At 40.6% G+C, this 25,132-nt stretch overlaps 2 protein-coding genes across 2 annotated transcripts; one reads left to right on the forward strand and one right to left on the reverse strand.

Annotated features, from left to right (window-relative positions):
- Positions 1 to 849: 849 nt before the first annotated feature.
- On the forward strand, positions 850 to 6,333 carry LOC141909787 (tRNA-uridine aminocarboxypropyltransferase 1-like). The gene is made up of 4 exons (XM_074800402.1): positions 850 to 1,102; positions 2,480 to 2,617; positions 5,094 to 5,394; positions 5,929 to 6,333. Exons 1-4 carry the CDS (start codon positions 926 to 928, stop codon positions 6,252 to 6,254), a joined length of 942 nt encoding a protein of 313 aa, XP_074656503.1. The 5' UTR covers positions 850 to 925; the 3' UTR covers positions 6,255 to 6,333.
- Positions 6,334 to 7,832: 1,499 nt separating this feature from the next.
- On the reverse strand, positions 7,833 to 25,112 carry LOC141909630 (translation initiation factor eIF2B subunit delta-like). Its single transcript, XM_074800151.1, has 11 exons — positions 25,009 to 25,112; positions 19,761 to 19,978; positions 19,407 to 19,553; positions 15,141 to 15,189; positions 14,561 to 14,756; positions 14,020 to 14,211; positions 13,290 to 13,392; positions 12,368 to 12,495; positions 11,408 to 11,585; positions 9,867 to 10,047; positions 7,833 to 9,043 (listed from the first exon to the last, which is right to left on the reverse strand). Exons 2-11 carry the CDS (start codon positions 19,947 to 19,949, stop codon positions 8,838 to 8,840), a joined length of 1,569 nt encoding a protein of 522 aa, XP_074656252.1. The 5' UTR covers positions 19,950 to 19,978; positions 25,009 to 25,112; the 3' UTR covers positions 7,833 to 8,837.
- Between the last annotated feature and the right edge of the window lie 20 nt (positions 25,113 to 25,132).

Below are 25,132 nucleotides of genomic sequence, written 5' to 3' on the forward strand. Positions count from 1 at the left end.
CTTATTTGCACGCAATTAAAATAATATCGCAGGAAAAATATGGAAAGTTTGTCAATTCAGATGATAAATAATCATTCAAAAATGTAAATGAATAATCTAGTCTGTATATGAATATTAATTAATTGTAATAAGTAAGTGGGAATTTTAGCTAAAAAGGAATATCGTTACCTAAAGATCCAAAATTCATAAAATATTCATAGTATCATATTTAATCAGAATTAGGCGACACAGTGGTCCGTATTGTACGTAATAAGGAAATTATATTCCGGCGGTTAATATGCTCCGCTATTTTAGTTCACAGAAATTCCGCTATCGTAATTCATAGGGGCAGGACTGTACGGTTGACATCTAGCTTAACCTCGCCATCTTACTGCGGCATGCGAGTAGTACAGCGTGGGTTTTTAACAGAATTTCGTTGTATATTGACAATTCTATCAATCTTTAAGCTTTATTTAAGAGGATCTTCTATTTAAAATGTTATTCAAGCCATTTTCAATAGAACCTTTCTGTCAGCGGAATGTAATAGCGTAAAGCGGTAGACTCACATGCCACAGAAAGAATTTCAAGCAAATTAAATTTTATTATCAAAAATGCATCAACTAATACTGCCATCAACGTTGCAGCACATGAACCATGAAACATCCTTTTTAGGTCGAGCCTTCTTGGTCAGGATTAAAATCAAGAATTTTACAAAAATAAAGAAATTTCCCTTTTCCAGTTATTTATGTCTTTGCAAAGATTTTCAACCCCGGGAGTTTTGCAGTGTATGACCGCTACCGTGGCAAGCGAGGAAATATCCGGTAAAGGAAAACACGGTAAATCCTCCGCGCGCGATAGAGAAGACCCGAGGTCGCCGACTGTCGCGAAAAATTTTTTCCGAATTTTGAAACTTCACGTCCCTTTTTGGGCCCGAGATTGAGGGGTAATGGAGAATAGAGCTTTCCCAAAACTAAAAATCAGCTCGTGCGATTTCCTCGATCGGATAGAGGGCAGAACGATCTGCGCTTCGTGTAAAAAATCTCGTAAATTCTACTGTTACAGCTGTTATAAACCGGTAATAGACCCGACCAGTGAACACGGTCGCAAAATACCCCGAGTGAAGGTAGGCGAGAATGTAGACCAGATTTTCAATACAATCGAAGTGCCTATAATGTCTATTTCAACTTGACTTGATAGTACATCAGGGTAAGATTCAAGAATAGGGGACTACTGTCTGTCACACATGCTCTTCGTGCGACGTTTTGGTTCGTAATTTCGTTAATAATCGGTTGATCTGTAAATATTATGCATCAATTTGTTCAGTAAGGAATTTGCATTCAGAAATAAATCATGAACTGGCATAAATTTGTTTGTGTTTTCATCTATCAGCGATAGTTCACCCAGCATACGCTCGCGTAATGCTGAAAAACGGCTTTTATGGCCCGTCACTTGGCGCCACCTACTGCATTTTGATATGCTAATGAGCAGGTGATGACGTCACTGTAACGTTTCCGAGCGTCCGCGGAGCTGATTTTTCAGCATTACGCGAGCGTATGCTGAGTAAACTATCGCTCATAAATGAAAACAAAAACAACTTTAGTAAAAATTGTTGTTTATTTCTGAATGCAAATTCCTCACTGAACAAATTGATGCATAATAAAGGTAGATAAACCGATTATTAACGAAATTACGGACCAAAACGTCGCACGGAGAGTAGGTGTGACAGACAGTAGTGGTTAGGATTAGGGTTAGGATTAGGTTTAGAGATAGGTTTAGTTCCCTATCATTAATTACTATATACATTACTATCATTATTATATATCATCATTATCAATTACTAATATTATTACTTAATTGATTACTATCACTACATATATATTGCTATAGTCCCCTATTCTTGAATCGCACCGTACATCAGGTGGCTTAGCTCAGTCAGTTTTGATGGTACATATCTGATAGAAATTTATAAGGACCAGAATTTAGAAAGCACTGGCAGTCGACCTAAAACATTGAGTTTCAATCCATTCTTAACTCAATTGAAGGATATCCAAAAAGTCTTCATTGAACAGACTGGATTAACAGATTATAGTTTGTAGACTATGGGCTCATTCATTTATTACGTACGCATAAAATTTGAATTTTTCAACCCCCCTCCCCCTCTGTACGCAAAATCGGCCATTTTTTCATATACATTAAGCATTACAGTACGCAATCGCACTGACCCCTCCCCCTCCCCTAATGCGTACGTAATAAATGAATGACCCCTATCTATAACTATGATACCAAGCCCCTGTGGTAGTAGGCCTCTGTAATCAATTTTGATTATAATTAAACCCCGTGGTTAATTAGGTTTTGAGAAACGCCCGACTTGTTTCAATCATGATTAGTGATTTAAGCGTAATCAAGGGTTGATTACCCTTCGATTAACTCCGTTGTTTTGTAACTCCGTTGTTTTGTCCGTCGAACCTAAACTTGAATTCCTAAATTTCTTTATTTTCAGTTGCCGATTAAAATCGACATCATCAAACATCCTAAAGAAGTTGAAGGTAAGAGCACGGCTATCCATGCGGCGGTGCTCGCGCCCGATGATGTCAACATGTATACATATCCTTCTATTCCCGATTACGACTTCGACAAGGTACGACGCGTTTAAAACACGTTTTCGACGGGATTACTCTAAAACATGGCCCCCTTCGATCTCAATCACCTTTTTAGTGTAAAGTGTGGACAGTCTCTGGGACCTTATGTCTATTTCAACCTGATTTGAGAGCATTCCGGGTGGCCTAGCCCGCTCATTTTTGGTAGTACATACCTGATAGAAGTCTTATTAGGAACAGAATGCATTGATCATGTGATCTCTTTCTGTACTGAAACCCTCCCTAGGAACAGAACGCATTGGCAGCTGACCTTAAATATTGTTTTTTAATCCACTTTAAACTGTATTGAAGGATATCCAAAAAATCTTCATTGAAATGGGTTCCTAAGAGAGACTCCTTGATTTGAAAGTTTAACAATATGTCTCCATACCTACCAACTGAAGTTTGGTACGTAGGCATGGAGACATATTGTTAAACTTTCAAATCATGGAGTCACATCTCTTCATTCAACTCCTTTCAGTGAAGACTTTTTGGATATCCTTCAATACAGTTTCAAATGGATTAAAAAATGATGATTTAGGTCGACTGCCTGTCCTTTCTGGTCCTATTAAGACTTCTATTAGGTATGTACTACCAAAAATTAGCGGGCTAGGCCACCCGGAATGCTCTCAAATCAGGTTGAAATAGACATTAGGCCTATTGGGATCGAAAGTGGTGGTAAAATCTACGAGTTTTTAGTTCATTCGTTAATTCATCATCAATTTAGAATTTCGAGATGTTATTTGTCTCCTATATTCTACAGGTGGTCGTAATTTTCCCGAGCGACAACGCCGAAACTTTGGAGCAAATAGTCGTACATTAGGCCTATTGGGGTCGAAAGTAGTGGTAAAACCAGTATTTAGTTCATTTGTTAGTTCATTTTCAATTAGAAATGTCTCAGGTGAAGCACTGAACACATGTGAAGTGTGGACGATCAGTTTTTGAAAGTGTGCTGATAAAATGTCTAATATCTGGTGTTTGTAGTTCATTTTCAATTAAAAATGTCTCAGGTGAAGCACTGAACACATGTGAAGTGTGGACGATCAGTTTTTGAAAGTGTGCTGATAAAATGTCTAATGTCTGGTGTTTGTAGTTCATTTTCAATTAAAAATGTCTCAGGTGAAGCACTGAACACATGTAAAGTGTGGACGATCAGTTTTTGAAAGTGTGCTGATAAAATGTCTAATATCTGGTGTTTGTAGTTCATTTTCAATTAAAAATGTCTCAGGTGAAGCACTGAACACATGTGAAGTGTGGACGATCAGTTTTTGAAAGTGTGCTGATAAAATGTCTAATGTCCGGTGTTTGTAGTTCATTTTCAATTAAAAATGTCTCAGGTGAAGCACTGAACACATGTAAAGTGTGGACGATCAGTTTTTGAAAGTGTGCTGATAAAATGTCTAATGTCTGGTGTTTGTAGTTCATTTTCAATTAAAAATGTCTCAGGTGAAGCACTGAACACATGTGAAGTGTGGACGATCAGTTTTTGAAAGTGTGCTGATAAAATGTCTAATGTCTGGTGTTTGTAGTTCATTTTCAATTAAAAATGTCTCAGGTGAAGCACTGAACACATGTGAAGTGTGGACGATCAGTTTTTGAAAGTGTGCTGATAAAATGTCTAATGTCTGGTGTTTGTAGTTCATTTTCAATTAAAAATGTCTCAGGTGAAGCAGTGAACACATGTGAAGTGTGGACGATCACTTTTTTGAAAGTGTGCTGATAAAATGTCTAATATCTGGTGTTTGTAGTTCATTTTCAATTAGAAATGTCTCAGGTGAAGCACTGAACACATGTGAAGTGTGGACGATCAGTTTTTGAAAGTGTGCTGATAAAATGTCTAATGTCTGGTGTTTGTAGTCCATTCTCTATTAGAAATGTCTCAGATGAAGCACTGAACACATGTGAAGTGTGGACGATCAGTTTTTGAAAGTGTGCTGATAAAATGTCTAATGTCTGGTGTTTGTAGTTCATTTTCAATTAAAAATGTCTCAGGTGAAGCAGTGAACACATGTGAAGTGTGGACGATCACTTTTTTGAAAGTGTGCTGATAAAATGTCTAATATCTGGTGTTTGTAGTTCATTTTCAATTAGAAATGTCTCAGGTGAAGCACTGAACACATGTGAAGTGTGGACGATCAGTTTTTGAAAGTGTGCTGATAAAATGTCTAATGTCTGGTGTTTGTAGTCCATTCTCTATTAGAAATGTCTCAGGTGAAGCACTGAACACATGTGAAGTGTGGACGATCACTTTTTTGAATTGTGCCCCGATTATGAAGTGTCCTAAAATCGGGATGATTTCCTGCAGTTCATTTTCAATTTAAAAATGTCTCAGGTGAAGTTCTGAACACATGTGAAGTGTGGACGATCAAAAATTTGTGGATTGTGATAAAATATTGCAGCAGTTTGGGGTCCGATCCTGAGTAAGGAACTGACGATTGAGATTCATCTTCAGATTTTGTTCGTCTCTATTTTTTTCAGGTGGTCGTAATTTTTCCGAGCGAGGACGCCGAAACTTTGGAGCAAATAGTCGAACGCCTGGAGCAGCGGTCGGAGCGACAAGTTCCCGTCGAACCGGAGGACGAGAAGACGAATAAATCGAATCTCGCCGATGAAAACGACGACGATTTCAAAGCGTTGAAGCGGCCGCACGCCTCGGATTCCGACTGTCCGTCGAAACGTATTAAACTGCACCCCCGACAAGCTCCGTTCGAACGGGTCGTGTTCATCGATTCAACCTGGTATCAATCGTCAAAAATATTCAACGACGAACGATTAAAACGTAAATGATATAAATAAAAAGTCTGTCTCATCAAACCTGCAACTTTTAAAACTTCAGGGTTTCTAGGTTCAGGGGCCAGTTTCCTAGTCGTGGCTTAGACTTAAGACCAGTCTAAGACCAACTTAGTTCTATAACCAATCTAACAACTTAGGACCTCTTTTGTCTTTTGGACTTAAGTCACGACTGTGCAACTGGCCCCATGGGCCGGTTCCATAGTCAGGGCTTAGACTTAAGACCAGTCTAAGACCATTTTAGTTCTATAACCAATCTAATAACTTAAGACCAGTCGCAAGATTTAAGACTACTTTTGGACTTAGTCTTGACTATGGAACTGGCCCCTATGGTCACTATCGTCCAAAAGTGGTCTTAAATCTTAAGACTGGTCTTAAGTTGTTAGATTGGCTATAGAACTAAGTTGGTCTTAGACTAGTCTTAAGTCCAAGCCGTGACTATGGAACCGGCCCCTGGGGTTTAACTCTAGTTGATTTGAAATCTGAATTTCGTCGATTTTAATTGTCGTTTTTTTCCCCCCAGGTTTACGCTGCATCAAAATGGACGAGCACAACACGAAATTCTGGCGAAGTCAGAAAGATCCGATGCCCGACTCGTACCTGGCGACGATCGAAGCTATCTATTATTTCGTGCGCGAGTTCCACGATCAGTTCGTCGCCGTCGCCGCGGAAACGGCAGACGGACGCGAGCTGGCGCCGTACGACCATCGCTACGACGACCTGCTGTTTTATTTCGAGTACTTCTATCAGCGAATGTCGACGCTGCACAACAACGGACGCAAAATTCGCGCTTTCGAACGACGCGAAAATAACCGACGATCGAAAAACGCGAACGAAACCGATTCGTGAAAATTAGTCCCTTTTTTACCACCCTCGATCTTTATACAGTATATTTCGATGAAGTTTAAAATAAAAACACCTACGATTACGGGTTCGACTTAGGTTTTGTGATTGTGGTCGGATTAGGCTAAACAAAAATGATACCTTGTTTCTCCGCAGCGGCCGGGTCATTTTTGTAAAATATGATAAAATTTATGAACAGTTCATTTCTATAGCGGCCGGGTCTGTAATGGTAAAATTGATCACGATTTTAAAAAAAAGTAATGTATAGGGTAGATAGGCGGCCGGCCGGGTCAACATTTAAGCTCAGCAGAGCGGAGAAACAAGGTAGCAATTTTTTTTTGCCTTAGGTGGAACTTTGTTATCGGACTCGGATTTAAGGGAACCAGTGGCGGATCCAGCCTACCACTCGAGAATTCCTGCCGCACATTTTCAACGCAGTCAATATTTGCCTGCATGTGACTTTACACATGCTTGTCTGTCGGATTGTTTCATTATCTCCCCCTATGACGTCATTACTATACCCTACAGATTATGAAATGGACGAATCTAGGACAATTGCCTCCACCCGGGAATAAAATCCTTTTGATTTGGATTAACACCACGTAAATACTTTACTTAGAAAATCATTTGTATATTATTGAATATATATTTATAAGATAGAATTACTGATGTTGCGTGCAGATCAAAAACTTGAAATCTGTCCTTGTGTAATTATAATTCACTTACCAGATTAAAGGAAACTTAATTAGTCCACTTATTAGTGCATTAGTTAACGTTGGCTGATTCATCGGAATTAGTTTTAGCGTTACTTAAGCCAATCAAAAACTTTAAATCAGTCCTAGAGTAATTAGATAATTAGTTAGAAATTAATATCTGCGTTACTTTAAGATTAAACAATTAGTTAAACTTAATTTCCGGTAGTCCACTTATTAGCGCATTAGTTAACGTTGGCCGATTTATTGGAATTAGTTTTAGTGTTGCTTAAGCCAATCAAAAACTTTAAATCAGTCCTAGAGTAATTAGCTGCGCTAATTAGCTAGAGTAAGTTCGCTTTGTCTAATTAATTAGAAGTAAATATCTGTGTTACTTTAAGATTAAAACGATTTAATTTGGGGGACAATTGTCCCGATACCGAAATGGACCATTGCTGGGAAGATGGCTGCCTTCATAAATCCCCCTTATATCATCAAATACCCCCTGTAGATAATTGCAGAGGAGGCTGCCTCGACAAATCCCCCTATGACATCATGAAATTGGCTGCATAGACCCTTCAAGAAAAGAATGTCGAGCAGAGACATTATCACTCGCAAAGAAAAATTGTTGTTCTCCATATCATGTCATTGTTTACAATCATACAGTAGAAATGGCTGCTTCCATAAATCCCCCTATGACATCATCAATTCACTTCTGCAGTAAATACCTGTAATGTAACCAATAGACCGCAGGGGCGGAAGAATTCTCGATTAGATTGTCAGAAAATCAGGGCTGCTAACCCGGCCCCCACGCAGACAGGGACAGAAGGATATCTGATGAGGAACTTCGGATTTTTTCAAAATCAAAAGACGAAAAAAGCAATTTCCTTTTCCAAACCATTTTATTTTTCAACAAAAACCCGACCGATTTTTGAGTTCCGATGCAACGAACAGATTACGTGTAGCATCGAGACATGACGCCAAATTAAGATCGGCGCCCTCTTTTATCGACTCTCTGAACAAAAAATACATTACGCGATGTACATTCAGATATTCAGCGCACTGTGGCATGTGTAGCAGACGCAATGAAAGAAAAATTCTCCTTTAAGCAATCGAAAAATTGGGTGACAAGAAAAAGATTTCTTCATTTCATACATCGTTTAAAATGTACAGAAGAATTTAACGAATCCTTGTCAGCGCGAAAATCGACTCCTTTATGCTCAAATTTAACTCAAAACCAGCTATTTAGTCTTTGAGTTCTAATAACAAGAAACTCATGACGATCACAGTTTAATGAGCGAAATTTGACAACTAGGGTCCAGTTCCACAGTTCTGAGTTAAGATTTGACTCAGGGTTAAAACATTGAAAATGAACTAACTTTAACTCAGAGTTAACTCTAACTCACAACTGTGGAACTGGGTCCAGTTCATTTGTAACAAGATTTTGACCCAGAACTGCGGAGTCCAGGAGCCAGTTTTGGAACCAGTTGTTACTGTGATAATTGGGCTCAAAATCCTACGCCTAAAGCACTCTGGGCTAAAGGAGAATTGTTATCAATAACCGTCCAACATATCATATTTATAGGGGTCGGTCTCATCGAACCCGAGTAAGATGCAGTCTGCTGTAGTTCCTAACTTTTACTTAGTACATGACACCAACGCGGGGTAATGATTTTACCAGTCTCAATTTTACCGCAGTATCAGACAGAATGAAGTACAATTCACAGATTCTTCAATTCACACATTCAGAATCGAATTTTTGCCCCCATCCATGATAAGAATTTTTCTGCATTTTTCTATCAGATTGAGTTGCATCCGAAAAACGATATAATATTACATTAAAAAAAAAAAATCGACGAAAATACCATCTTCGCGAAATTCAAATCTATCGAAATATTTAACCTAAAGTTTCCGCCTGTCGCACGCGTAACACGACCGGTACAGACGTGCACGGTATCATTCCTTTCTCCGTGACGACCATCGTGACGAACTCGGGCGGCGTAACGTCGTACGCCAGGTTCAACAGGTGCAGGTTGGCGTCGTCTTTCCAGTGCGATAGCGAATTCGTTTTCCGCTGCGTGTCGACGAGGTCGTTCGGGTCGCCTGAAAAAAATAAAACACGAAACCGATTAATGAGAAAGTTTTCGTCGGTATTCTGCGCGAATAACTTTTAATAAAATTTTAGGATCGTTTTCGAAGAATTCTTCCTCAGCGGGGATTTCAAAGTCGATGGCGTCGCTCCAGCCCCGTTACAAACCCCTGCCTGATAAACCCCAGCGCGTATGTACTAATGTCTATTTATCAATTGATGAGACCTGTTTTTCTGGGATATTTTGCTTACTTTTTGGGGTACATACCTCATTTACATCTTAACAGAATGCCAAAAATCGCGGACAACAACTGAATATCCGATATTATTCCAGTTCCGTACCAATTAGAAGGATTGCTAAAAAGTCTCCTTTAATTCAGTTGTATGGGAGAGAAAATCCTCCATTTTGTGAAATTTCTTGGATTTGAACATTATTGTTAACATGCCTACGAAATGAGGTCTCATCCATTAATAAATAGACATTAGCCCGTGAAGCCATGAGGTCATTATAAACAGCTACAGTCAAAGCCTGTCACCGTCATAACGGACTTTGTAATAACAAACCACATTAGCCTGGGTTATTCCATTTATTACTGCGAATTTTCCTCAGCAATCTTGTGATGCCATCAGGTTCGAATCCCTGCCGAGGGGGGGGGACGCTTTGAAGTGGATTCTATTTTGCGAATCCAAGTATCACCAAACTGGACCTAACTGAGTATACCTCATTACTTAGTAGCGGAGGACATGATGAATAATTGCGTTTGATTATTAATAAGTGTGTAATCACACCCAGAGACCCCCTAAATCTGCCCCTCCCCCCCGGAGACCCGTACTCACCTAATTCATTGGATACGAACGAATCGGTTTGAACTCGTTCGCAGAATTTATACGTCTCGCAGCAGACGATCACCGGAACGTTGTACGACTTGGCGACGAGCGAGATCTGCGACGTACCGACGCGTGACATCACGTAGCCGTTAGCCAATAACGCGTGAGCGCCGAGAAATACTTTAGTGGCCTGAAAAATGATAGCATAGCACGTTACAGACGCTCCACATTCTGCTGAGTCATTCAGTTAATTCTATATTTTTGTTATGGTACTTTTGTTTTGATATGGTGCTAGCGTTAACCCTTTCAGTGCTGACTAATCAATACCCTATAGTGCTGGAGATAATTTGAAAATTCTGAAAAATTCCGCCCTAGTGTGTTGAATAAAGGGAATACCACTATAGTGAGTCTACACCGCGGTGCGGTGTATCGTTAGTTACTAGTATTTCACTATGTTTAACAGGTGCTGCTATCTTTCATGAGATAAAAACTAATTACCAATTACACCAATACACCGCAGTGTACTAGCAAAATCTATCACTGATTCATACATCCCACTGCGGTGTAGACGCACTGAAAGGGTTAACTGTTCAATTTTCTTGATTTTTGTTAGGCCTGCATAGATTGTACATATGTTTACCTATTCTTTGCAAATAAATATAGTGAAATGAATTGAAATTGCTAAGTTTTTAGTCACACCATTCAACATTTCTATTTATTCAGTGAGGAGATTTATTCGTTTATTACTTCTCGTCGGAAATGAGAAACTAAGTATATTTCTAAGGCTGAAAAAATTGATACCTTGTTATTCCTTTCTACTGAGCTTAAAAGTTGACCCGGTCGCCTATCTACCCAGTACTTTACTTAGTCAAGCTTACAATAACAGACCCGGCAGTTAAAGAAACCAACTGATTATAAATTCTAACGCAGCAGTTTTCAAAATGACCCGGCCGATTAGGAGAAACAAGGTATCATTTAATATTAGCCATATATTTGCCTTTCTATTTTAGCCTAACCAAATTTAGACTGATAATCTGGGGCCAGTTGCATAGTCGAGGCTTAGACTTACTTAAGACCAGTCTAAGACTATTTTCATTCTATAGCCAATCTAACAACTTCAGATCAGTCTTAAGATTCGAGACCACTGTTGGACTTAACCTCTTCGCTATCATGCGTGACGTATATTTGAATATATTCATTTACTACAATTGCTGGTGCGGTGAGTCACTACGCAGCTGGTGTATAGACGTACTAAATGATCGTCCGCTTCAGTTTAGTTACACCGTTTACTCATAGATGGCGAATCTGTGCCTCAAATACTGAACTGAATCGAAAATAAATATGAATATGGGAAAAATGCTCTGGTGAGGGGCGTTACATCAACTATGGTAGCGAAGAGGTTAAGACTATTTCCGTTCTATAGCCAATCTAACAACTCGAGATCAGTCTTAAAATTCGAGACCATTTTTGGACGCAAGTCATAACCGTGAAACTGGGCCCGGAATCAAAGTCCTCGATCGAGACCATGATGTAGATATATACCGACTTACTTCTTGCATTACGTAAGAGGCAGCGTTGATGAGAACGTATGAACAGTTGATGCCGTGTTTCACTAATCTGCGCAGCTGTTCCTTGCCTTCGAATTTCGGCCGTCCGTCGACGACGATCACGCGGAACTTTTTACCGCTGTTCGACGCGTCGCACAAAACCTTCTTGATGACGGACGAACTACAAAACAAATCGGTCAGAAAAACGTAGCTGTCAATCAATCCGTTTCTGTAGCCCCACCCCCTCGGAAGTCTGGACGAACGAAAACATTTTTCACAAACGTTGAATGTACGTCTAAAATTCACGGTTCCAACACGACTTCCGAATTCGTTTTCAAAGTGTCCGTTGTGGTGATTTCAAAACACGCAAAGGTACCGATATAAATACGAAAATTTAGATATTCGATATATTCGATGTATTCGACTCCCCCTGGTGGTGAGAACTAAACTATCATACGGCGGTCGAGAAGTGAAAACTTAATCGAAATCTAGAGGCGAATTTATCGCGTCAAATTAAATCCGATTTCGAGTAAAAATCGTTTTTATCCTGGCATAATCAAATTTGATTTGGTCTAATTTTTTAATTTTAACTCGGTTTCAAATTCAAATCGATTTGTCAAATCATCAAATCACCTCCGGAGGTGATTTGATACGATTTGAAGATGGTGGACTCAGAAATTTTTTTTCTTAAAAAAACTGATATAAAATGGTCAAAACTGAAAGAGACACTGAAACTCGTTCGTAGGAAATAATATTTAAAAAACCAGGGCAGTATATTTTCTAGTCAGCCGTTTGGATCAAGGCGTCAAATTCATCTTGTTGTGCAAATCTTATTTCAATAGATTACACGTGACTAACAAATTACGATTAGGAAAATCAGATCTGATTTGACGAGATAAATTCGCCTTCGATCTCGGGGGGTTTTGTAATAGAAAACTTGGTCAAAGGCCTAGGTTCACTCACCAGCCGTAGACGAGTATCACATCACCGTCCTCTATTTTTTCGATACAAGATTTTGAAATGGCTTCTCCGGCCAACAGAATCTTCTCTTGCAGGAAATTATTCAAACACTCGTACAGTCGACGTTTAGCCTGAAATAAGATTAAATTAATATCTACACAATCCACAATAATCGAACAACGATACTTCAACAAACCTACGATCATTTTATGACCATCTGAGTTCGAAACGGAATCTAACAAGAAGATTTTAGTTAGGGATCATTCATTTATTACGTACGCATAAAATTTGAATTTTTCAACCCCCCCTCCCCCTCTGTACGCAAAATCAGCCATTTTTTCATATACATTAAGCATTACAGTACGCAATCGCACTGACCCCTCCCCTCTCCCCTAATGCGTACGTAATAAATGAATGATCCCTTAGTTACCTAATCATCGGTGGTAAGCTTTTTATAATCGAATGGGCTTACACCAATGAATGTGGTTTGTGATAATATTACCAAAGCCCTTATACAAACGCCCGATGTCGATTGTGAACATACGCAATCGTGAAACTAAATCACAGACAGGTTACTGACTAGTAAGATATCAGACCACTCCTGAACTGAAGTCACGACTGTGCAAACGGGCTGTAGAATAGCTCAGTTGATTTACTAACCCTCTCCCCCTCGTACCATCTCGGTACTTATTTCATTGAATTCCCGTCAAAACCTGTTTATCACGAACAACACTTTCTCTTTCGGCCGTCCACAAGATTCCAATAAACGAATTTCCACAGTACATTATTCCCTCGACACAAATGTACTATTTAAACGCTCGCTTATGGAATTCGAGTGCAAGTTCAGTGGATTCGAGGGTAATTTTCACGGTACTTCGGTGACTTTAATTTTCAATTATTTTCTGGGACTGTTGCCGAGACTCACCTCCGTATCGGACATATTCGCCGGCGTGTGAGTAATGTGCCATTTGATGTACTTGATCGCGGTTCCCATACTGACCGATAGGGGACGACACTGGTTTATAAAACTGAAAAGTCGAAACGGAAACGTATTAAAGGATATTTCAGAACCGTTTCAAATATCAGGACCTCAGAAAATCAATCGACGCGCTAGACATATTAGGACATTTTCACTAAGTATTCATTCACACTTCACGTGCGTTCAAGACTTCACACGAGACATCTATAATCGAAAATGAACTACAAACACCAGACATTAAACATGTCATCAGCACACTTTAACCCTTTCAGTGCGTCTACACCGCACCGCGGTGTATGAATCGGTGATGGATTTTGCTAGTACATCGCACTGCGGTGTATTGATGTAATTAGTAATTATCTCTCTTGAAAAATGGCAACTGTCAAACATAGTGAAATACTAGTAACTAACGATACACCGCACCGCGGTGTAGACGCACTATAATGCTTTTCCCATTATTCAACACACTACGGTGGAATTTTCCCAAATTTTCACATTTTCTCCAGCACTATAGGGTATTAATTAGTCAGCACGGAAAGGGTTAAAAGTATTGTATTGTCCATACTTCATACATACAGATGAGTGTTGCACACTTTATACAAAACGATGATTGACCTTTTAAAGGTTTCAATTGTTTCTAAAGTCCATCGTCCCAAGATTTCAATTCGGATCTCACCTGATGTTAGGTTTGAGTTTAGCCTCGAGATCTCTGGCGAGCTCTTTTTGCGGAGGCGTCGAGTAGTCGGCTATGTATTGTTTGATAGCTCCCAGTAATGCTATACACCTGGCGTTCGAACCGCAGATAACGCCCTCCGCGTACTGAACTCCGAGTTTTAAAAACGCCGGATGAATTCCTCCGGATGCGAACCTACCGAGAATACAGAAATAGAAATACATCGGTTACGCTAAAAAAAAATTCATTCATTTTTCATCGAATCGCGCACTGATAAAGAACCAAACAAATCATTCAAAAGCATTATCTAAACTCGCTAAGTTTTCCAGATTTTTGGTAAAATCTGTCAAATTTCCCGCGTTTAACCCGTCCAATTTTTCTAGATTTTCCTGATTCCCTTCCGGATAAATTTGTCAAATTCCGTGAGTTAACCCCAATCTTTTTCGAAATTTTTTCCGATTCCCCGAGTTTTCCACAGATCAGTGGCGCCACCCCGTTTTATCCGACCCCGCCCCGCGTATTCAGAAATCGATCTTTCACGTACGATAGTCCTTGCGTGATTTTATGGGCCTTGTCGTACTGATGGAGGTGGCTGAACAGACCGACTTTCTTCTGCGTCGTCTGCCTCAACGGTATGTCCTGACGCTGTAGTTTTTTCGCGAGACGTTTCTGACTGTCGACGTCGTCGGCCCGCATCAGATCGGGAACTCGCTTCTCCGATTTCTGCTGCTTCGGCGTTCCTGAGAGAAGATAGAAGATGTGCAATAACTTTAGACAGACACAATAATACAAGAAGAGAGGAAACGTCAAACGTCCCATTTAGTCCCACATCTCTCCTTGGTCCCACAATTTCTTTCACACCTCATTGGTCCCACAAATCCCATAATTCATCCCACGTTCCATTTAGTCCCACATCTCCATGATCCCACAATTTCTTTCACATCTCATTAGTCCCACATCTTGTAAGTCTCCCACATCCCATAATTCATTCCACGTCCCATTAGTCCCACATCTCCTTGGTCCCACAATTTATCTAACTTGATTATCTAAGTTCATTACACACATTCACCAAGGGTCGGGGTATTAGATCGTCACAGTTGAAATTGACTCAATAATATACCTACCAGCCGGCGGCCCATCTTTCTTGGCTTGTTTGGCCGCTCGCTGGGCTTCCTAAAAGTAAAATAGCGAAACTCTACAAAGCCAGGTCAAAAATTTGAAATGAGGGATAACGTTGATGATGACGCCCGGTGGCTGGTATTATAGATTGATATCTACTTTAAACCCAGGGCCAGTCGCATCTAGTCACATGAGACCAATCTCAGACCAGCTTAGTTCTATCTTGGAGTATTACTCCAAGGTTCTATAGCCAATCTAACAACTTAAAACCAGTTTGAAGATTTAAGACCACTCTTACAGATCAGTCATTCCTGGATATAAGGAGTTTTAAAAGCAGAAATATTTCATAATAACTTTGAATAACGGGAAAGCCACTATAGTGCGTCTACACCGCGGTGCAGTGTATCGTTAGGTACTAATATTTCTCTATGTTTGACTGGTGCTACCATTTTTCAATAGAAATAATTACTAATTAAATCAATACACCGCAGTGCGGTGTACTAGCAAAATCCATCACTGATTTATACAGCGCACTGTGGTGTAGATGCACTGAAAGGGTTAAACTCTGTTTCTAATTCAGTAACCGCATAATACGGTAACAAAAAGCTCCTGGCTTCAACTGCACTGATTTAGGCGTAGTCTAAATGTACATCATCTAAAGCCACTAACGGCCTATTCCTCAAAATTGAAGGAGTTTTAAAGGGTTTTTTCAGACATTTCGCTCGAACCAAGCAGTTTCAAGGGGGATATCTTCAAAAGCGTTTTGCGTTTAGAAGGAGATTTTAAAGAATCAAGGCGTCGTAGAAAGCCTGTAATAAAACCGGGACCAGGTTAGGGATGAGTTTGGCTACTGCATCAAATCATAGTTAAGAGCGCCATGCCCGAGGTTGCCGTGAGAGTGATATCTATTTTAAGACACTGCGGTATTGATAATATGTTTTATTCAATGTCGTTACGCCGCGAGGCTCGACGACAAATTAATGTAACGATTATTTGCATATATATATATATATATATATATATATATATATATATATATATATATATATATATATATATATATATATATCGAAGAAGTGAGAGAGAACTACCGTAAACCAGTAAGAAAAAAAAAAAATTTGCTGGCACCGTTACAGAAACCGAATGCGATACGTGTCAGCTGAGGATCGATTGAAAACTTTCATGTGCTAATACGTTAAATGCGCCAATGTCGATTCGGTTTCATTGTTGCGAAACATTTGTTCGAAGTTGCGCAATTGCAAAAAAAAAACTCTGTCACCTGAATCAACTCAAAATGTGGCGCGAGGTTTTTATTTGACTTTTGCAAGTTCACAGTCGGCGTCGTTATTGAGTAGTGAGGCCTATATAAGAGTTTAATGGAGGTGGTGAGGGAATGAGGTCGGGATGAGAGGACTAAAGGTGACATAGACGTTTAAGAGAGGGAGAGTGAGGGTCAAGATACAGATAGCACTAGAAGAGAGTGGAGAGGGAGGAGTGGGGTTAGAGAGACAGCAAGGAAAGAGAGAGAGAGGAGAGTGGGGTTAGAGAGACAGCATGGAAAGAAGAGAGAGAGTGGAGAGGGAGGAGTGGGGTTAGAGAGACAGCAAGGAAAGAGAGAGAGAGGAGAATGGGGTTAGAGAGACAGCATGGAAAGAAGAGAGAGAGTGGAGAGGGAGGAGTGGGGTTAGAGAGACAGCATGGAAAGAGAGAGAGAGTGGAGAGGGAGGAGTGGGGTTAGAGAGACAGCAAGGAAAGAGAGAGAGAGGAGAGTGGAGAGTGGGGTTAGAGAGACAGCATGGAAAGAAGAGAGAGAGTGGAGAGGGAGGAGTGGGGTTAGAGAGACAGCATGAAAAGAGAGAGGGAGGAGAGTGGAGAGTGGGGTTAGAGAGACAGCATGGAAAGAGAGAGAGAGGAGAGTGGGGTTAGAGAGACAGCATGGAAAGAAGAGAGAGAGTGGAGAGGGAGGAGTGGGGTTAGAGAGACAGCAAGGAAAGAGAGAGAGAGGAGAGTGGGGTTAGAGAGACAGCATGGAAAGAAGAGAGAGAGTGGAGAGGGAGGAGTGGGGTTAGAGAGACAGCAAGGAAAGAGAGAGAGAGGAGAGTGGGGTTAGAGAGACAGCATGGAAAGAAGAGAGAGAGTGGAGAGGGAGGAGTGGGGTTAGAGAGACAGCATGGAAAGAAGAGAGAGAGTGGAGAGGGAGGAGTGGGGTTAGAGAGACAGCATGAAAAGAGAGAGGGAGGAGAGTGGAGAGTGGGGTTAGAGAGACAGCATGGAAAGAGAGAGGGAGGAGAGTGGAGAGTGGGGTTAGAGAGACAGCATGGAAAGAGAGAGGGAGGAGAGTGGAGAGTGGGGTTAGAGAGACAGCATGGAAAGAGAGAGGGAGGAGAGAGGAGAGTGGGGTTAGAGAGACAGCATGGAAAGAGAGAGAGAGGAGAGTGGGGTTAGAGAGACAGCATGGAAAGAGAGAGAGTGGAGAGGGAGGAGTGGGGTTAGAGAGACAGCATGGAAAGAGAGAGGAGAGAGTGGAGAGGGAGGAGTGGGGTTAGAGAGACAGCATGGAAAGAGAGAGGAGAGTGGAGAGGGAGGAGTGGGGTTAGAGAGACAGCATGGAAAGAGAGAGGGAGGAGAGTGGAGAGGGAGGAGTGGGGTTAGAGAGACAGCATGGAAAGAGAGCGGAAGGAGAGTGGAGAGGGAGGAGTGGGGTTAGAGAGACAGCATGGAAAGAGAGAGGAAGGAGAGTGGAGAGGGAGGAGTGGGGTTAGAGAGACAGCATGGAAAGAGAGAGGAGAGAGAGAAGAGAGGGAGGAGTGGGGTTAGAGAGACAGCATGGAAAGAGAGAGGGAGGAGAGTGGAGAGGGAGGAGTGGGGTTAGAGAGACAGCATGGAAAGAGAGAGGAGAGAGAGAAGAGAGGGAGGAGTGGGGTTAGAGAGACAGCATGGAAAGAGAGAGGGAGGAGAGTGGAGAGGGAGGAGTGGGGTTAGAGAGACAGCATGGAAAGAAGAGAGTAAGAGTGAATGGAAGTAAGAGAATGCGGAGAGAGGGGATGGGAGGCCGTAAAATTATGGGAGGCCGTAAAGGGGAGGTATCACCTCTTTAAAATAGAGGTCGGTTTTGGCAGCCGCGATGTCAGGAGTTAAAAATAGACTGACTTTAACAAACGCACACCCAAGGCGTGCGATATATTTGAATCAATAAACCTTGAACTATCGACACGTATGTGCGTACGTGCATGCATGGTATGTGTCGCAATCGATGTAAGATCAACGCTTGTTTCCTGCCCAGAGGATATACAGCCGCGTACGCCCCCTTGCGAGAAACCTGCGAACTACGACGGAATTTCATACATCGAATATCGCTTCACACCAAAAAGATACACGAGCAAATTTCGATTTATAATCGTAATCTATTGGACCAATCGACCTGTAACGTAACAGTATCGCAACTGTTTTTTTAGATCTTTTCTGTTAGGCTTACACTTTGTTAAACCCATGCTGACTACAGGGGCCAGTTGCACAGTCGTGACTTAAGTCCAAAAATGGTCTGGTCTTAAGTTGTTAGATTGGCTATAGAACTAAGATATTTTCTAGACTGGTCTTAAAGTCTAACCAATGACTATGCAACCGGCTTCAGGGGGCTGGTTGCACAGTCGTAACTTAAGCCCAAAATTGGTCTGAAATCTTAAGACTGGTTTTAAATTGTTAGATTGGCTATAGAACTAAGTTGGTCTTAGACTGGTCTTAAATCTAAGCCATGACTATGCAACTGGCCCCAGGTCTAACACGCGTATACGGGCTCCCTACAGATCGGTCGGTCGGTTCGGGATAAAATCTAAAGTCCAAATGAAGTCTCACCTCGTAACAGTACTTTTCCACTTACTTTCGCTTAGTTTGACAATCCAGAGGAGCGCTTTTGAATTATGTTTATTGAATAACGGCGCTTTATAACGGCACATTATTATCATTATCATTCTGTTTAGAAGGAGGTTTTAAGGAATCGAGGGGTCGTAAGGACGCCATCTTCACCCGTCGACAATTCTAACCCGCTAAAGCCGTTCCCCGAACCCCTTGTCCTCGCGAGTCGTCAGGGCCGTTACCAGCCGACCAGAATCCAGTCGGGACCAATCACAGCGCTTGTAACAAACGACATTAGGCTTCTGTCGGATTTCTCGTTAAATGGACTGATAAAAGAAGCCGCCCAATGGATGGTATTCAGCTAGTACATCGTACAAGGTAGCAGTGATTTTATAGCACGAAAGATAAATGTCGCCTACCTGCAACGCTCTGCGTTCGGCCTTCATCTGGGCCTTTGATTTCTGAGGGGTATCCGCCGTCTGACCTTCACCTTGACTCGATCCGTCTGCTGGCGCTATCGTTTTGCCGCCGTCTGTCGACAACTTTTTCGTCGACGCGTTCAAATTCTGCGAGCAAATTTATCGTAATCATATTTTCAGAACATGCGTTAAGAGACCGTTTAGCTAAAAATCGCCACAAATCTTTTGCAATTTCTAATAAATATCTCGACGAAAAGCTTCGGGTGAAATTTCTTTAAAAAAAATTTTCTAGAGAAATCCCAAGTAAAAAAACTTTTATATATAAACTATATAAAAAGTACAAACGATACTTACTTGGTCGGATTGAGTATTCTTCGGTTGCTTTTTATTTTTTGCTTGCTGTTTTTTGCCGCTGGTCGCGTTCTGCTGCTGCTGCTGCGCCCCGGGCGTTTTCTGATTCTTCTGCTGCAGCTGCGGCGGAGACGACGCATCCGTCTTCACCGATGCGACGACGTTGTGGTCGTGTTGGTTACTATTCGACATCCCGACACCAGTCAGCGTTTGGTCGTCGACTGCGGAAAACGGAACCATACATTTCACCGACGATGAAAGCATTTTTTTTCTGAGCGGGGAAAAATTCGCGAAGAACAAAAAAAAGGAGGCGAATTTCGAGTCTTTTAAAACGCTTCGAATATTCGTAAATTTCTAAATCAGTAAGCAATTAAAAAAGCGTAGCTCAGTAAGTTAAAGCGTGATGCTCCGCTATCGAGAAACAAGCGGGTTTGATCCTGCTGGTGCAACACTTTAAATACCGCGATCCAATAGACAGGTTAAATGAACAATCCGATCGGGTTCAGTCTCTGGGAAACCAAGATCCAAGCGACGTAGAGCCGATACAAACCAAACAACAGTTTTGAGATATCGATATCAGTTGAAATGGCTAATTAGTCCGAGTTAATTAGAAGAGCGCGATTATATTAATTAGCCGATAATCCAATTAATAGCCAGTGCGAGTAGATATGTATGTTTACAAGCCGGTATGCATTACGTTGAGATCGGTTTGGGATCGAACAACTGAATGCATCGTCCCCGTAACTATCATCTACCAGCAGACGTGAAAACACGATCGACCAATCACGCAACGGTAATCTCAACCGACGCCCATATTCAATCAGAGTCATTCATTCAATACGCAACTGAATGGAATCCATTCACTCAAATCTAGGCTGAATGGAAATTCTTTTTTCGCGGGGTTCTAGAATGTTCCGCCCGATGATTTCATTTGGCCGAAAAGGGGGCCCGAATTTTAGAAAATATCTCAAGCCCTTAATTTTACCGTTCAACATTATATTTGGTTTAACCCTTTCAGTGCGTCTACACCGCAGTGTGGTGTACGAATCAGTGATGGATTTTGCTAGTACACCGCACTGCGATGTATTGATTTAATTAGTAATTATCTCTATTGAAAGATGGCAGCACCTGTCAAACATAGTGAAATATTAGTAACTAACGATACACTGCACCGCGGTGTAGACGCACTATAGTGGTATTCCCGTTACTCAACACACTAGGGTGGAATTTTTCAGAATTTTCAAATTATCTCCAGCACTGTAGGGTATTAATTAGTCAGCACTGAAAGGGTTAAGGTATCATGATGCAATCTAATTAATAACAAGAAGCTTACTATGTACATAGACCCGGCTTAACCACCGGACCAATTCAATCCGAATTTTAATCTAATTCCCGGTTAAGATCAGTTTAATCCAGATTTCGCACTAATCTCGATTAATCTAGACATTAGTTAAGGACCTAACCCTGATTCCTACACAACTCGTGTAAAATATGATATTTAATCGGTAAACAACAGAAGGGCGATTACAAAATTTGGGGGAAGCACATCGCAATATGGCATTGTCCACATAGCTTTAGCTGGAATGGATCTCGGCTAATATCAGGGGACAATAGATAGTAGTGTTAGATGTGAAAAACACTTAAGCGTTTTAGGCCAGGATCAAAGGCCCCAGTCGAAATTTTAGCACGGTTCAAATTATCGGGTGTGAATTGTAACCGGTTTACGTGTGAACCTCACAGTCTATAAACTAGCCACAGCTGAATTTGATTGCGATATAAAGCCCTACTAGTACATTCACATACTGGCTAGGACTTTCCCGAGATATGAGTGATTTCTAAAATCCACGAAAGAATTGAGGGCTTCAAAAATAACTCTTCTATTTTAAGCGGTCCAGTAATGTACGCAAAAAGCCAGATCATAATTTACTCTTATCAGCAACAAGGCAAGGGTAGAACTTTAGCTGCACACCAGCTACAGCGCGTAATAGTGTAATTGTATCTAGAACATGGCCTCGCCCTTCCCGTAACACTTCCTCAAGGTTCAGATTTACTCAAACGTCAGCAATTTATCCATATATGGATTTGTTTCATGGAGAGTAACGCGATGAACCGCGCGCCTCATGAATATTCATGAGTCGTCGGATAGCGTTTGCAAGCGGCGCGCATTTTAGTTTGATCACGTCGATAGGAAAATGAATGAAGCCGATCTTATACGTTTGGCTTGAGGCTTGAGAAAGTTCGGGAGGTTTTGGATAATGAACTTGGCTCTTAATGTATGGACCAAGAACGCTTTGAAAACATCACATTTTATCGCAACTTTTTTCAAAAACTGATCGTCCACACTTCACATGTGTTCAGTGCTTCACCTGAGACATTTCTAATTGAAAATGAACTACAAACACCAGATATTAGACATTTTATCAGCACACTTTCAAAAACTGATCGTCCACATTTCACATGTGTTCAGGACTTCACCTGAGACATTTCTTATTGAAACTGAACTACAAACACCAGATATTAGACAGTTTATCAGCACACTTTCAAAAACTGATCATCCACACTTCACATGTGTTCAGTGCTTCACCTGAGACATTTTCAATTGAAAATGAACTACAAACACCTGACATTAGACATTTTATCAGCACACTTTCATAAACTGATCGTCCACACTTTCAAAAACTGTGTTCAGAACTTCACCCGAGACATTTTCAATTGAAAATGAACCACAAACACCAGAAGATGGACATTTCATCAGCATTCTTTTGAAAAGTGATCGTCCACACTTAAAATACCAATTATAGGCCTATACCAATAGATGGTGAATGATTGAGTTGGTTGACCGATTCAAAAATAAATGCACTATATTCATGGAATATTTATGGAAGACAATGACCTCGATGTTAAAACTGCTGCATGTCATCGCAGAAACGCGAACCCGTCTCAGTACTGCAGCAGCTATCTGTGCAAAACTGTGTAGGCAGTTTAAGGTGTGGTTGCGTTCAGAGATCAAACAACTCTAGAACAATCATCTAAAAGTAAAACCCCGAGGGTTCTGCGTTCATTTTCGCTTTGAAATTGATTTTATCTCGTGACACCATTAAAACGGAACACTGTGATATCACTTCAGAACTGGGTTACGTGTTACTTTTCTAGACCTTCCAATGGGATACCGGCGAGGCTACCGAGGGAAGCGAGGATTCAGCGATAATCCGCCAGGTGTCGCTAGTGGTACTGGGTTACCGCCCTTCAATTTCTTCTACATTTCAATAAACTTCGAGTCAAATTTTCTGTTTAGTAAATCAATTTTCAGTGAAATCAATACGACACACTGAGTGAGAAAGGAAATTTTATATCTATTCGATGACTCGTTTGATAATTTCCGGATTTGGAAGCCTAAAAATGATGTTCAAATTTCATCGAAAATGAACTGATTTTCACCACGAGTAACCCGGTGTTTAGTTGCGCCATCTGGTGTTGCCGGTATTCAATTCGGACTGTGCGAAAATTGAAACTAATCGGCCTACATTACGATAAGCTAGGAATTAAGCTCTACGTTAAAAAAGGCCAAGTAGGCTTTATGCAAAACGGCACAAACTGAAACTGGATCCAGAACTCATAGTTCACAGTTCCGGGTTCATAGTCTCCATGACCAGTCTCATTCCGTGACTTTCAAGCACCTTTTTGCCCCCAATTCAAAGAACCGATTCGTTGATCAAATTGACAGTAATAGATCACAATTAACTGACACCTGACTATTAAATATATTTTATCAAAATACTTTGAAATATATTTGATACAGAAATATTAGGTTCTCCAATGCTACTAATACTGAAACCTCGATGGCATATCTTATACCTGGCCTCCTTACATCTTTACATATATCGACCCATCGGCTATAATCGTCACGCAGAATCATGAAATCTACATTTTCCAGGCATTCTTGTAATAAGCAGATTTCAAGAGCTGTATCACGATTGCTGTATCACGACTATTTCTACGTTAATTTTTCCTTTAGTTTGTATCATCTCTGATTTCTTGAATTAGTCTCTTTGTCTTTGGATTGTATATATATCTCATAATTTCTGTAGTATCTCATTATTCCTGAAGATGACTATTAGGATATAGTCGAAACGTTGAATAAACTACACTAGCTCAAGGAATACAGTATTCCTGAAGATGACTATTAGGATATAGTGGAAACGTTGAATAAACTACACTAGCTCAAGGAATACAGTATTCCTGAAGATGACTATTAGGATATAGTCGAAACGTTGAATAAACTACACTAGCTCAAGGAATACAGTATTCCTGAAGATGACTATTAGGATATAGTCAAAACCTTGAATAAACTACACTAGCTCAAGGAATACAGTATTCCTGAAGATGACTATTAGGATATAGTCGAAACGTTGAAATAAACTACTATCTCGAAGTTTCATTTTCGGACTTTTTATTATCATTGTGGGATTCTCTCCTCTTCAAGAGCTGTAACAGTGAACTTGTAACTTTGACCTGCAGATGATAACTAATGACTGATCTAGTAAAAAGCCATTTGAAAATTTGTTTCAGCAATAATTAAATTAGTATGTTATCATAGTAGTACATATAATTAGAAACAACTGTAATTGATTACCAGTAGATACTAGCAGTTGTTTCTTCATCAGAAGAGCCAAGAGAACAAAAGCAGGCCGCCCATTTGTTTGAGTTTGACTTTATCTGCCGTCTAAATTGGGGCCTGAAGAAATCAAGTATCAACCAGGCGCATTATAATAGTCCGGGTGGCAAGTGAGGATCCACCAGGTGTCACTATAGTGTGCAATTCGATATCAACTACTGCAAATTGGTTTCAGTTGAAACCAGTTTTTTTAAAAATCATGGTCTCTGGCTGGTGCAATACAAACAGACTTCGCCGCTTAGGCTATTGGCTTTTTCGCACAATCTAAATTCAACGACCCTAACCAGATTCAAAACTTCAATAATCTACTCGATCTAGCCTCTAGGTTACTAGAAATCTATCTTAATTCTAGGTCAGAATTCTTTTCGCAACAGACCCCTGTCTGATTTTTATGCAATAGAATTTCATTTATTCATTCTCATTTCTCGATCTCTGGCCAACAACAATCAAACATGGCCAAATTAAATTGACTGAGTCTGACCCTGACATGGAACCTCGAAAACACACAACTTATTGACACTTATTATAATTAAGCGCACAGCGTCAACTAAATTTCGACATGTATTTATTGATTACCTTGAAACTGTTTAATTAATTCCCACTGGTCTTAAACTGTTAAAACACCACCAATATGTTGTAATCAGACCGCACACCACAATTCAATCAAATTATATTGTCCGACCGTCAGCTGGCGCCGTCT

Source organism: Tubulanus polymorphus, chromosome 8 (assembly GCF_964204645.1).
Source record: "Tubulanus polymorphus chromosome 8, tnTubPoly1.2, whole genome shotgun sequence".
Lineage (NCBI taxonomy): Eukaryota > Metazoa > Nemertea > Palaeonemertea > Tubulaniformes > Tubulanidae > Tubulanus > Tubulanus polymorphus.

Coding starts and splice junctions, on each gene's coding strand:
- LOC141909787 (XM_074800402.1), top strand. CDS start 926: ATGGAGAATAGAGCTTTCCCAAAACTAAAAATCAGCTCGTGCGATTTC. Junction 1,103..2,479: donor GCAAAATACCCCGAGTGAAG/GTAGGCGAGAAT, acceptor CTTTATTTTCAG/TTGCCGATTAAAATCGACAT. Junction 2,618..5,093: donor CCGATTACGACTTCGACAAG/GTACGACGCGTT, acceptor TATTTTTTTCAG/GTGGTCGTAATTTTTCCGAG.
- LOC141909630 (XM_074800151.1), bottom strand. CDS start 19,949: ATGTCGAATAGTAACCAACACGACCACAACGTCGTCGCATCGGTGAAG. Junction 10,048..11,407: donor CCTCTTACGTAATGCAAGAA/GTAAGTCGGTAT, acceptor ATCATTTTTCAG/GCCACTAAAGTATTTCTCGG. Junction 9,044..9,866: donor GTTCGTATCCAATGAATTAG/GTGAGTACGGGT, acceptor TATTTTTTTCAG/GCGACCCGAACGACCTCGTC.